This window comes from Heterocephalus glaber, unplaced genomic scaffold (genome assembly GCF_053883595.1).
Source record: "Heterocephalus glaber isolate CG9 unplaced genomic scaffold, H.glaber_assembly_v1.0 deba00001504, whole genome shotgun sequence".
Lineage (NCBI taxonomy): Eukaryota > Metazoa > Chordata > Mammalia > Rodentia > Bathyergidae > Heterocephalus > Heterocephalus glaber.
The window spans coordinates 62972259-62985745 of NW_028258324.1; the positions used below are offsets into that span (position 1 = coordinate 62972259).

At 43.0% G+C, this 13487-nt stretch overlaps 1 protein-coding gene and 1 pseudogene across 6 annotated transcripts in view; one reads left to right on the forward strand and one right to left on the reverse strand.

Annotated features, from left to right (window-relative positions):
• Window positions 1-13194, forward strand: part of Mb21d2 (Mab-21 domain containing 2) — a 113402-nt gene extending 100208 nt beyond the window's left edge. For 5 of the 6 annotated variants that reach the window (XM_004834769.4, XM_021255614.2, XM_087186701.1 and 2 more), the window contains one exon: window positions 10253-13194. In XM_004834769.4, coding sequence (XP_004834826.1) covers window positions 10253-11517 — 1265 coding nt within the window. In that variant the 3' untranslated portion in view covers window positions 11518-13194. Of the gene's footprint in view, window positions 1-4831; window positions 4938-10252 lie in introns of all 6 variants that reach the window. The other variant, XM_021255604.2, reaches the window with a different exon arrangement.
• LOC101701395 (calmodulin pseudogene) lies at window positions 2043-2502 on the reverse strand (annotated as a pseudogene).
• Window positions 13195-13487: the final 293 nt, after the last annotated feature.

Sequence of the window (13487 nt, forward strand, 5' to 3'; positions counted from 1 at the left end):
GGATGCTGCCAATGAGATTTGACACCACATAGTCCAGAAAGAGAGAAGTATGTAGCATTTCAACTTAGCACTTTCTGTCTTGTTGCCACCACTATGAGAGCTCGCAGTGGATGGACATAGGTGGCTGTTGGAAGTGACATTGTAGTCCTCTATCTTTAGTTTCGGCTCTTGTGATAGACTGCCACCTTGGAAGACATCTGCACTCAGAGAGCATCACATGTTTGTATTTTTAGTTTTCATCCCACTAAAAGGAACATAGTGCGTTCACAGGCAGCATTGTTAGAAACTTGTGCCTGACGGGCAGGTCTTCCCTTTGGAACATTAGACTGAATGTTCAGCTCTGCACTCTGCATGTTGCAATCATATAGGTGAAGTTTTTTTATTGGGACAACTCATCAAATATTCCAAGGAATCCCAGGACCTTCTTGAATCTTCTGTTTTTCAGGCTAAGCCATTTTCCCCCTTCCTCTTCTTCCTCTTGTGTTTTGGTTAGGGCCTTTATTCATTGCCTTCACTGTTATTAGCTCAGCTTGTAATTATGTGTTCATTAGTGTGTGATTATTTGATTTGTGTGGGAGCTGTTCCTGCTGCTCATCAGATATTCCTGGCTCCCCACCTCCTCTGTGTGGAGTAGAGCTGTACTTTCTTCCCTGTGGTTGGGTGGGACTGGGCAGTAGTTTTGAGAGTGACCTGTGAATGGAAATGCTGTATGCCCTTGCCGACCAGGGGATTTAGCTGCTGAGAATGGATCCTCAGTACTTTCTTGAACTCTATCTCCATTTTTGTTGCAGTTTTCTGGACTTAACCCTTCCTTTCCTAATTCTCACTTTGCAGTTGCAGAATAATTCAGCATTTTGCATCTATATCAGCAAATGAGAAAGGAATGGAAATCAGAGAGAAAGGAATGGGAACTTCAGCGGGGTGGCAGAGAGAAAGGGAATTCTGCTCATCTTCACAAGTTGACTGGTCCTTCTCAGGGTCAGGAGAAGGTCAGTGTGGCCATCATGGATGCATCTTTGCCTTACGTGGCCATTTGACACTATACTGACATTATTTTTTTTTAAGTTAATGGTGTTTTTTTTTTGTTTTTTTTTTTTTTGGTACCAGGGATCGAAGTCGGGTCCTTGTGCTTGCAAGGCAGGAGGTGGAACCACTGAGCCAAATCCCCGGCCCAGTTAATGGTCTTTTTATTGGAAATGACAAAAAAAAAATTAGCAGTTACAACTTCGAATGGACGTAAATTGTAATTTCTCTTGATGGTTGTGCTGAAGTCTACAGCCACAGCCTACTCTGCCGGCTCCAAGTCATGGTTCAGAAGGTTTTAAAAACAGAGTCCAAAGATGCTCCCTTGAAAAAGATTTCTTATTAAAAATTTGTGTGAGTGTGACAGTCTGACATTCATTTCACTAAGTACAACGCAGACATCGCTAAGCCAACATATCGGGCATGTCACCATGGTGTCACTGTCGCCATGGGTCGGAGCACAGGCAAGTACAAGAGGACCGTCCTGCTACTGGGCTATCTCTCAGCAGTTTATCCTTCACCCATTCTCTGTACATCATCCTGAGGTAAACCATTTAAATGTGTTTGTTTTCAGTAAACCAGCCGTGACAATTTATGCTAACAGATTGAACTCGAACCCATCTGAGTAGGTTTTGAATTCATTTTTCATTTTTCAATTTTAATTCAAATGCTTGACTGTGCTCAATCGTCAAGCTGCATGCATGAAAAACTGGCCAGCCCAGTGTATTAATCATTAGCAAATGGAACTTTAAGGAGTCCATTAAGTGTTTCCTTATCGTTTAGGTAGTACAAGTATTTACATTGTAAAACTGATGTGTACCTTGATCTTTAGGGGACAGGACCACCAACCAATACATGCACATTTTGTGTGTGTGGACAGAAGGTACTTTTGACATTTAGTTTTGCTGTATAGAAACAGAATGAATAAATGAACTTTTTTCCTTTCTTTTTTGCAAGAGGCAAGTAAAAGATTCAATTTGATTCTTCTAGAGGGGGAAACATTAGTTGAAAGTGGGTCATCATTTTGCAGTCATCATCTGTACGATTCTGCATACCTGATTTGTCCGTCTCCATCAGCATCTGCTTCTCTGATCATTGTTTTTCTCCTAAGTTTGTCATGACGTGATGTAGCTCTGCTGCACTGATGTAACCGTTTCCGTCCTTGTCAAAGACTCGGAATGCCTCACAGGTTTCTTCTTCGCTCTCTGTATCTTTCATTTTTCTAGCCATCATAGTAAATTCTGGGAAATCAGTGGTGCCATTACCATCAGCATCCACTTCATCGATCATATCCTGCAGTTCCGCTTCTGTTGGGTTTTGACCCAGTGACCTCATGACAGTTCCTAGTTCTTTCGTTGTGATGGTGATGGCACCAACTTTATCAAATAGGGAGAAAGCTTCCTTGAATTCAGCAATCTGTTCTTCAGTCAGCTGATCAGCCATGGTGCGTGCAAAGGGAGGAAGAGCTGAGGGAGAGAGGGTGGAGGCACCAGCGCAAGGGCTGTGGCAGCGAGGGTGCCTCCGCTGTAACTGCCATTAAGGGGTGGTGTGCGCTCTGGGTGTGCGCTCTGCTCTGCCGCTGCCACCGTCCCCCGACTGCCAGTAGTGGCTCCGCACACAGCAGACTCCCACCCAGCACCACTGGCCCGTATTGACATTATTAATAAGAAATAAAAACAGAAAAGAGAATAACTCACCAGCTACACTGCAGGCCGTGTGAAGTGTGCATTTTCCTGTTTTATGCCCAGACCACCTGGCAACTTAGTGGTCGTTATTTCCAGGTTCCATTTGAGGAGCCAGAGGCCTAGACTGCTTAATCGTGTTGGTCGTGGGTGACTCCGACTGATTCCAGGTCGTGTTCATTCTTTTCGAGGTAGCTTAGCAGACTTTGACAAAGCTCGCCCATGTTTAGCGGTTCAGTTTTAATTTTTGAGAAGGATTAGAAAGGCCTTTTTTCTGCTTGGCTTTTGGATCATTAGTGAATGGTTTTCTACACATAACCTGACAATATTTCATATGATATCAAGCAGAAAATTCTAGGATCTCAGGGTATCAGGTTGACTGAAGCAAACAGAGCATTCACCAAGTGGTTGTCCTCGAGTCCCGAGGTCTGTTCTAGCCGTATGGTGGTAAAACCTTCACCACAGGGACTTCCTCTATGGTATTCATGGCAGTGTCTTCACTCGCTCAGCTAGCGATGACTGCTCAGTGCTTTGTGCTGTTATCCCATTTAGGAGAGGAGACAAGCCATGAACACAGCCCTCTGCCACTGCAGGTGTCCAGAGTGCTAACCCAGGCCTTCGGGCTAAGACTCTTCGAAGGGCTCCACCAGCTGCCCGTCCCCCAGAGCACCTGCATAAGAGGACAGGGAAGGGCTGGGAGCATCACCTGCCCTCTCCTTGCTGAGCGCAGGATGGCTTGAGAGACCATCACTGACAGGCAGCAGCGTTGGTACCCAAGGGAGAGGTGGCTCCACGAGTCTCCTTCATCCAACCTGTTTTGTGTGCCTTGCATGCTGTAGAGGCTTTATATAGCTCATCTGGTTTAAGTAAATCTTCAAAACAGCTCTGCACATGAGTATAGTTTGCTATTCCAGGCTTATGGGTGGAGGTAAAAGGGAAGAACGTATGGAAAAAATGAACTAAATATTCGCCATCTGTGTAGAGATTTCCTACCAATTGCATAAAAATGATTTTAAAAATTTATTTGTTTAAACTTTATTGGTATAAGTAGATAAGGAATTGGAAGCTTGGAGAGGTGAAATAAACTGTCAAGCTCATTTAAATAGGATTATTTTGTTGTGTTTGCTTTTGTTTTGTGGTGATGGGTTCAAATCCGGGACCTTGTGTGTGGGGGTAAGAACTCTACCAGCTCATTTAGATAGTACATAACAAACCTGGGTCCCAAATCCAAGCCTCTCTTGCTCTGGGTGCACTGTTCTTGCACAGGTATTGGTGTCAAAATGGGGAAGGACCAGGAAGACTTCTTTGAGGAGGCATCTTTTGAAGCAGCCCTGTTACCATGTATATTCTGCTCAGTAGGACATTAGCTACTATTAGCATTCATGAATTAATCCATTTTCTGGAGGGTTAAATGAAATGACATTCAGTTTACCCAGAAGCCACACAGAATAAAGTAGCCTCTTGGACTTTCAGAACGTACTAGTATATTTGTGAATGTTAGCGGTCACACAGGAGACTGGCAGAGCTGAGAAGTTCTGGAGGTGCCCTCTGCTTCCAGTGTCCTGTGGCCCATCATCTATTTGGGGATATCAGTGGCATTTTCAAGGCACATCAGGTTCATTCATCCTATGGTACGTGCGTGTGGTCAGACAGAATCTGTTCCTTGTTCAAGGTCACACCAGCGCTTTGACCTTCAGTGAAAGCACAAAGCTGACACGTTGCCCCGAGACCTCTGCTGCTCCACTCCCCAGCCACCCTGCGTTCGGCCAAGTCAGGCCATGGCTCAGAGCGGGCACAGCAAGCGTGTGCCATTCTGACCTCTGCAGCCAACGTGGGAATGAGACAGCTGTGCTCATCTATCACAAAGGCTGTGTGTCCTTGAGAGTTATTTCTCCACTCTGCGCCTAATTTTTTCACCTGTATAGTGAGAGTCTTCAGATAGATTATGTGTGGGCATAAATGGGGAAAAGGCTAAAACCTTCCTCAAATTGGGGTTATTAGACATCAGTGACTTTCCTAGAAAAAGGTGGCCGTGCATACAGCTAGGGATATTTCTCAGAATGACAAGTGGGCTGGACAAATACAAAAGTATTTCCTCCTTTGAAGTGTCAATCATATTTTTATAGGAGAATTTTATATTTATGTCATCAACCAAGGACACTGTTGCCCTAGGGGATGCATCGGAACCAGGAGGACTTTGTCAACATTGTCGCAACTGCACCTGTCTTGCCAGTAAGAATCACTGCTTTAATAAGGCACCGTTTGTCATTAGCGTGTGCCATACAAATTGAGGCCACAAAAGATAACTGTTTTATAAGATGTAATGAATATTGCTGAGGCATACATAGAAATCCTTTCTCTGTACATAAAGATATATAGAGGTAATATTTACCTAATTTTACACCTGAAATTACAAGACAAATACTTTACCTTTTTTTCTAGTTCTTTGTCCCTTTGACAGAAGTGTTTGGGTTTGGTTTTTCTTTTTGAAGGAACCTATGCAAATATGCTAGTTTCACCTCATATTTATTAAAACAGGGCCCTGACAGTGACAGAAGATAAAGTACGAGGTTTAAGTCCTGTGCTCTGATTATGTGTTGAGTGATGGAGATTAGTAATTTGAATTCAGTGGATTATGATAAAATGTTATAAACTAAAGCATAAGGGAGTCAGGGACAGAGTTCTGTTTTTCCACTTGATGTTTTAAAAAGAGTCAGCATGAACTAAGGGGATGACATGGAACACGTTCCTCAAACTTGAGACCCCACTATATCAAAGATTGTCAAGTAGAAACTATGAAATAAATCGAAAGCAGGGAGTGGGGAATTGTAGGCAAGTAGTTTTGCTGCAGAGATTTTTAAAGAGCAAACATAATGCTTCCTTAAAAAGAAGAGATGTAACCAGGGGAAGGAGCTGCTTCTCCTGCTTCTCCACTCCTCCTTTTCTTTGCTGTTTTCAAATTCAGTGGTGTGTGTGTGTGTGTGTGTGTGTGTGTGTGCATGTGTGTACGTTTTCTGTTTGTTCACACTGCTGGCTTTGGATAACATAAGGGTCAGAGTCACTTGATCTTACCCTCCCATAATTACCCCCAAACCTTGAATCAGGTCACATATGGGACTCATTGAAACTTATCTCTACACCCCAAGTATACAGTCAAAATCCCCTCCTCCTCTGTCTTTTCTCTCCCAGCCCTTGACTGCGTTAGACACATGACAGCCCATGTACCATGATAGCTCATGTCAGCTCCTTTTCACTGAAACAGCCCAGGAAAATTTTTAAGGAGGACATTTTATATGATCCAGTTCATTTTATCAAATCATTAATAAAGCTGCAGAAGACTGGTCTTGCTCAGGAAGGCCCAATAGAAATGTGGATGTCATAAGGGATTCGCTTCTGGAATAATGTGGCCTAAGGGGCTTGTTTATAACTTCTGGGAGCTTGGTACAGGAGCCCCTGCTATGTTCTCTCTGCTGCTGAAGTTCTTTCTGTGCTTTAAAGGGAATAGGAAGCATCCAAAATTACCCTAACTCTTGAATACTAGAATTTAGCCAAATACTTTATTTTGGCTCTTTGGAAAGAAGAGTTAACGTTTTAACAAGGTGCATAAGAAGCAGTTGGGAGGAAAGAGAATATTTTAGCATTGGCATAAATGTTCCGGAGTGTGTACTAACAAGTAAAAATAGGTTAAAGCTTCTCTAATCCACCAGAGGGCAGAAGGGAGTTCAAACTGTTTCTGACCTAGGACTACTCTAACAAAATTGGGACAATCCAAGGCAAAGTTCAGCAAGACTGTAGACAAACTACCTACAGGATATTAATGTCCACGTTCCTCTGGTTGTATAGATGGGTCCTGGCTGGTGTGTTCCTGTCTAGGACAAAAGGACAGAAATAATTCTGAGTTATTTATACTTTAGAGGAGACAATCTAGCACCCAGATAGCAATAACAGCACTTTAATTATTTCAGATCTTTACTAAGCACAACATAACATTTCATTATTTTCTGTTTACATTCATGGCTAGAAGGAAAGAATTTTTAAACAATGAGGTGTAAATTAATATATCCCTTTTTTGAATGTAACTATATATGAGTCCACGAAATAAAGTTATTTTGACGGCTTTCTTGAAACTGAGAAGTCAACTGCATCCCTTTATAGCTACAGCTAGGAGTTGGGGTGGCAGTACTTCTTACAATGCAAAGATGAGGCGGCCATCTAAAAATGGATCTTTGTCCTGATGTTTTCAATAACTTTCCATCCTGCTTGCTAAGTTTGGCCTTTAAAAAACATTTTCAAATGGAAACTAAATTTTCCATGCTTGGTTCATAGTGAAGGTGGTTTGTGCTTGGGTAATGTGTAGTGTCTTAGGTTGGGTTCTGTAGGAAATGAGATGGAGTTAGGATATTTACAAAGGAGAATCCCTGGTGTCCGCATCTATAGAAAGAGAAGGAAGCAGTAGTAAGTGAAAGTTGAGTTGCACTATAAGCCCAGCATCAGCCTCTGGTGACCCTGGTAGGGACCCTGGGTTGGAATGGCACTTTCCAGGACCCTGGGCTAGGACACTGCCAGCCTGGTCACCTGCTGGATGGGCACCCCCGACTCCCACCCCAGCCATACGTCATGACCTTGGTTAAGACAGCTCCTCGAAGCTGAGCCCAGTCCTCAAGGGGCAGCAGTCCCCAAAGTTGGAATGAATCTTTTACTGACAGGGAATCAAAAGCATCACTATAACCCGGCAAGTGCTTCGGCCCAAGCAACCAGGTTCTCAGGATTCTCTTTCTCGTGAATTGTTAACGCGACCATACTGAACAACTCATTGTTGGCTTTAAAAAGAAAGTGATAGCCTACCATATTCCTATCTGTATGAAAGGAAATACTAAATAAAGTGCTTGTTCATGGTTAATGCAGGTTGGAAAAGAGGATTTTAAAGAATGAAAAAGAACACATTTTTATTAATGTGTGTTAAATTTTGAATCACAATTCCTTCAAGCTGTTATAAGTACCATAGACTAGACAGCTTATAAACAACAGGAATCTTTGTTTTGGAAGCTAGGAAGCCCAAGATCAAAGCACCAACAGATTTGGTATCCAGTGAGGGGCTGCTTCCTGGTTTGTAAGCCACTTGGTAGTCTTCTCACTGTGTCCTCACAAGGCAGAAGGGGTGAGGAAGCTCCCTGGGGCCTCTTTTATAAGGACAGTAAGGTCACTCCAAAGGGCTCCACCCTAATGACCCAATTCCCTACCAAACGCCCAGCATCCTACCACCGTAATATTGGAAGTTAGGATTTCTACATATAAATTTTGGAGGGACACAAACATTCACCCTATAACAATGATGATGGCTTAATGCGCGTACATGGTTATTTTAATCCATTTTCTGTTGCTCATAACACAGTACCACAGACTAAGTAATAAAAAAGAAGAGGTTTATTTCGTTGTACAGTTCTGGAGGTCTAAGATGGAGGGGTGCATATGATGGTGGCCTTCTTGCCAGCAGAGTGCCAGGGAGGAGCACAGCATTGCATGGTGACAGACAGGAGGCACACGTGTGAATCTCCTTTGGTCCCTTTCTCTCTTCTTAAAAAGTCATCTGTATTCAGTTATGAGGGTTCTGCCCTGCAGACCTGATCTAATCCTAATTGCCTTCCAAAGGCCCCACTTCTAAACACTTGCAGTTGTTTTCTACCCACTTAATACCTCACAATGAAGATTCAACTCCAGCATGAGTTTTAGAGCAATGAACCATATTCCAGCCATAGCAATGGTTGATTTATTTGTTTTGAGATTTGTTCTCTGCACAACAAACTCTGTTGATGGAACATAATTGCAGTGGATGATGGAACATTAGTTTGTGTTAGTTCTTTGAGATCTTTGGGGGAAAGCTGTTAAGTAAATCACAAACAGTAGTGCTAGTAATTTATAAGATAAAGAAGCATTGGGCTGGGGATTTAGCTCATTGGTTCCGCCGCCTGCCTCACAAGTGCAAGTATCCAAGTTCGATCCCCAGTACCAAAAAAACAAAACAAAACAAAAAAAGATAAAGAAGCATAAGTAATCACACAATAAAAAGGAGTTAGGGAATGTACATTTGTATGTTTTCTTGTGGGACAGTCATTTAAGCCCACTCTTAGGTACTTATATTAATTTCATCCATTGATTTCTTCATCATTTACTCCCAGCTTCACTTGTGTGCCTACTGCATGCAGGCCCTATACATACTTAATATCCATTTGGGCCATGCTTCATGCTTCAGAGGACTCAGTCTCACCAAAGAGTTACGTTTGTTAAGATCACCACCAGGCTCGTCAGAGGTGTATAGAATTGGGAAGGATGATGTCAAACTCATTGTTCAGGGTATGCATTTCTCAAATTTAATTTTCTGTTGAAAGTCTTCTTTTTTTTTGGTACCAGGGATCGAACTCGGGTCCTTGCACTTGCAAGGCAGGTGGTGGAACCACTGAGCTAAATCCCTGGCCCTCTGTTGAAAGTCTTTATCATCTCATTGGCGATAAATATTATCAGTTGTTTCCTTGAGGCCAAGCCCATTTTGTTCATTTTAAAACAGAATGAATGCCAAATACCCAATCCTGAATAACCATAGCTCTCGAGTTGTTCTTTAAAGTAGCAATAAGACCCATGAACATAGCAGCAAGTTCAGGCCACAACTCAGATATATGAGTGCTTTTCCTGAAATCATTTTCCATATTTCACTATGAAAGCCCTGCTTTAGGAATACTTCCTATCGCACACTAACAACGCTGCTATAAAGGTAGCTCATAGCTTGAGGTTTAATACAAGGAATCATTTTTCTTCTCCATCAGGGATTTTCTTAAGTGAATCTGGATGTTTTTTTCATTGCTAGTGGATGTCCGAAGTGAAGAATCCACTACTTGTCACCACTGCCTTATGCGAGAGTTTTATCCTCCAGTGTTTCTTGCCATGGGAGCCAGTGTTAACACATCCGAAAGGTCGAAGAATGTGTTAGTGTTATGATGAAGAGTTTAGAAGGAACTTCACTGCCCCTCAAAAATGTCTGCAGCCGCTATGGAGAGCTGCTGACATAGGGAAGAGTTTAAGTGGGGAAGACCCTGGGGAGCCTGACTGCTTTTGCAGGAGGAAGAAAGGGCCTGAGTCCATACAGTGGCAGTGGAGACAGAGCATAGAGAAGCAGCAAGAAGCCTAGCAGAGGGCGTTTAGATAAGATTTGAGAGAAGAGCAAGGAAAAGTCGAAGCTTAAGAAGTTTTCAGCAGGGGTGACCAAGGCAATATTGTTAATCGAGGCAATGACCAGAGGAAGAGGCACCCTGGTTTGTAATCAAAAAGGACATTCCTTTTCGCTCTGTAAGAAAAATCTGTCATGACCCTTCCACTTGTTCTAGTGCTTGCAAAAAAGAACAAAATATCCTTAGCAGTGCAGCAGCCTGAGGTTGGCTTTATACCGTAGTGAACTCGGTTCTTGGGGAGGTCAGAGTGTTCTGTGTTAATGTGTAAGACTCTTGCATCTCCGCTTCCTATAATAGTGTGTACTCTTTTCTTTTTTTTTCTTCTAGGAATGGTGCAAAAACTGGACCAAAAACTTCCGGTGGCTAATGAGTACCTGTTGCTCTCTGGAGGAGTCCGGGAAGGTGTGGTGGATCTTGACTTAGACGAGTTGAATGTCTATGCCCGGGGCACGGACTATGACATGGACTTTACCCTTCTGGTGCCAGCCCTGAAGCTGCATGACCGTAATCAGCCTGTGACTCTCGACATGCGCCACTCAGCCTTGTGCCACTCCTGGCTGAGCCTGAGGCTCTTCGATGAGGGGACAATCAGCAAGTGGAAAGACTGCTGCACCATTGTCGACCATATCAATGGTGCCACCAACTACTTCTTCTCCCCCACCAAAGTGGCTGACTGGTTCTACGACTCCATCAGCATCGTCCTCTCAGAGGTCCAGAAGAAGCCCCAGCGAGGGATGCCAAAGGTGGAAAAGGTGGAGAAGAACGGGACCATTATCTCCATCATCCTGGGGGTGGGGAGCAGTCGCATGTTGTACGATATCGTCCCCGTGGTGTCTTTCAAAGGCTGGCCCGCAGTGGCCCAGAGCTGGCTTATGGAGAACCACTTTTGGGACGGGAAGATTACGGAGGAGGAGGTCATCAGTGGGTTTTACCTGGTCCCCGCTTGCTCCTACAAGGGTAAGAAGGACAATGAGTGGCGGCTGTCCTTTGCCCGGAGCGAGGTGCAGCTGAAGAAGTGCATCTCCGGCAGTCTCATGCAGGCCTACCAGGCCTGCAAAGCCATCATCATTAAACTGCTGTCCCGGCCCAAGGCGATTAGTCCCTATCACCTGCGGAGCATGATGCTCTGGGCCTGTGACAGACTTCCTGCTAACTACTTGGCTCAAGAAGACTATGCAGCCCACTTTTTGCTGGGCCTCATTGATGACCTGCAGCACTGCCTGGTCAACAAGATGTGCCCCAATTACTTCATCCCTCAGTGCAACATGCTGGAGCACCTGTCGGAGGAGACGGTCGTGCTCCACGCCCGGAAGCTGTCCTCTGTGCGCTCAGACCCTGCAGAGCACTTGCGCACGGCCATCGAGCACGTCAAGGCGGCCAACCGACTGACCCTGGAGCTGCAGCGGCGAGGGAGCACCACCAGCATCCCCTCCCCACAGTCCGATGGAGGGGACCCCAACCAGCCTGATGACCGCTTGGCCAAAAAACTGCAGCAGCTGGTGACTGAGAATCCGGGGAAGTCCATCTCGGTCTTCATTAATCCCGATGACGTCACCAGGCCCCATTTCAGAATTGATGATAAATTTTTCTGAGTGTTTTGCTGATTTTATTTGTCCCCTTCCCGGTTCTAAAACTCTCCTATATAGTGTGGTTGGTGATTCTGTCTTTCCGTTTTTTACATATCCAGCTTCGATTGGATTTGTTAAGAACAAATTTTAAATTTTCTGGTTCTAAAGGATAGTGCAGGCCCTGAAACAGTATATTACTATTTCATATTCTGCCTCTGGTTTTGCTGTTTATGTTTTTTAGTTCTCATCATGTAATTTTGTTTGTTCTGTTTTTGCGTTGTTTGTTTAAAGGAGAACTTGAGCCCTAGATGGAAATGCCCATGAATCTTCTTGCTTTTTTTCTTTCATACTCTGTGCAAATTTGTTAATGGATCTTAGGAAACAAATCTCTTTCTGATACTTAAGGTTCTATTATATTTTTGTTTTGCTTCTGTCTTTATTTTTCTAATGACTTTTCATAACTATGGATATTTGCTAATTATAAGTACCTGGGAACTACCTGGCATGTTGGTTGAATTTCTTTCTTTCTGACCATGGTCCAGAATAGCTTCCCACTTTTTCCACCAAACAATGTAAACTTTGAAAGTAATGCTACAAATTGTGTTTTGGAGCAGCTTCATTGAATGTAATTGTGCTTGAATCAGCAAATATTGGAGGGTTTGGAGGGTGTGTTTGGTAGCTTCCCGAACAGAGTTAAGGTTTCCAAATGTTAGTTTTAGAGTATATAATTATTTGAAGCCTTATTTAAATCCTATTAAAGAACATACCATTATAATTGTTATTTGCACTAATGAAATCTTTGCCATTGTCAGAATTGTGATGTGTGTTTCGGTATAAATTAACCTTCACTCTTGAAACACTCTCGTCTTTTCAGTTAACCCGTTTCTCTCAGTCAGTAGAATACTTTTTTGCATTTGTTTAGTTCTCCTTTAATTGTGGGGTCCTGTTTTGCCCTCTTTGATATTCCTGGTGTCGATCTCACTGAGAGAAGTTTTTAAAGCTTTATATCTGTCTATGGACTCTATCTAAAGCTGAGAAAGATATATACTTGATAAAGTAGGTGTCTTTGTATTTATTTCTTTTGGGGTTCTAGAGATAAATTTTTTTTTGGTACTGGGGATCGAACTCGGGACCTTGCGCTTGTGAGGCAGGTGCCGGAACCACTGAGCTAAATCTCTGGCCCGAGATAAGCTTTTTAATAAAGGCTCTTTACTTCTCCTGAGCTTTTGAGGATAACTGGCAGGAAAAAATTATTATCCCCAAATAAAAGATACCATGGCTGCTCAAATGCAGGGTTTACTTCAGAGCAAGAACCAGGAAATTTCTGTGGGTGGCACCATTGGAATAAAACCATCCTGTCTTCATGGATGAAAATTACCAGGTTTAGGTACTGCAAGGCATTGGCTCCATGTTTTGGTATGGACTCGAGGCAAATGTGGTGATCAAGGGGTCAAGGGGCCTGCCGATCTCCCAAAGGACGCCCATGATATCTGCTAATGGGGAAGTCAACCAATATATTGGTTTTATTCTTGAATGTCAGGGTCAGAGCTGTGAGATTATGGCCATTGAAATCAGGCATATGTGGTCTTGGATTTTTGCATGGGAATTAATGTAATGCTTATAAAATGAAAATGAAACCATTCAACAATCTTAAGTCAGACACAAAGATAATAATAAAAAAGAAACATACTGGCCTTGAAATTTTGCTGTTGTTGTTGTTATTCCGTTATAATCTCAGAATTATTTTCTTATTAGTGTAATAGTGATTTCCAGTATATACTACCATGGTCTTTAAGATCAAGTGTTTATGTAGTGAACATCAGTATTCATTCTTCCTTTCCCCCAATTTTCCCGCTGGTATCTACTCATCTTCCAAATAATTTATGGCCTTGTGGGAAAACAAATTCATTCCTAGCTCCAGATCAGCCTTGTCATTGGAAGAGACCATTGACATAAGCCATCATTTCCTTGAACACAAACATCAGTGAAGGACA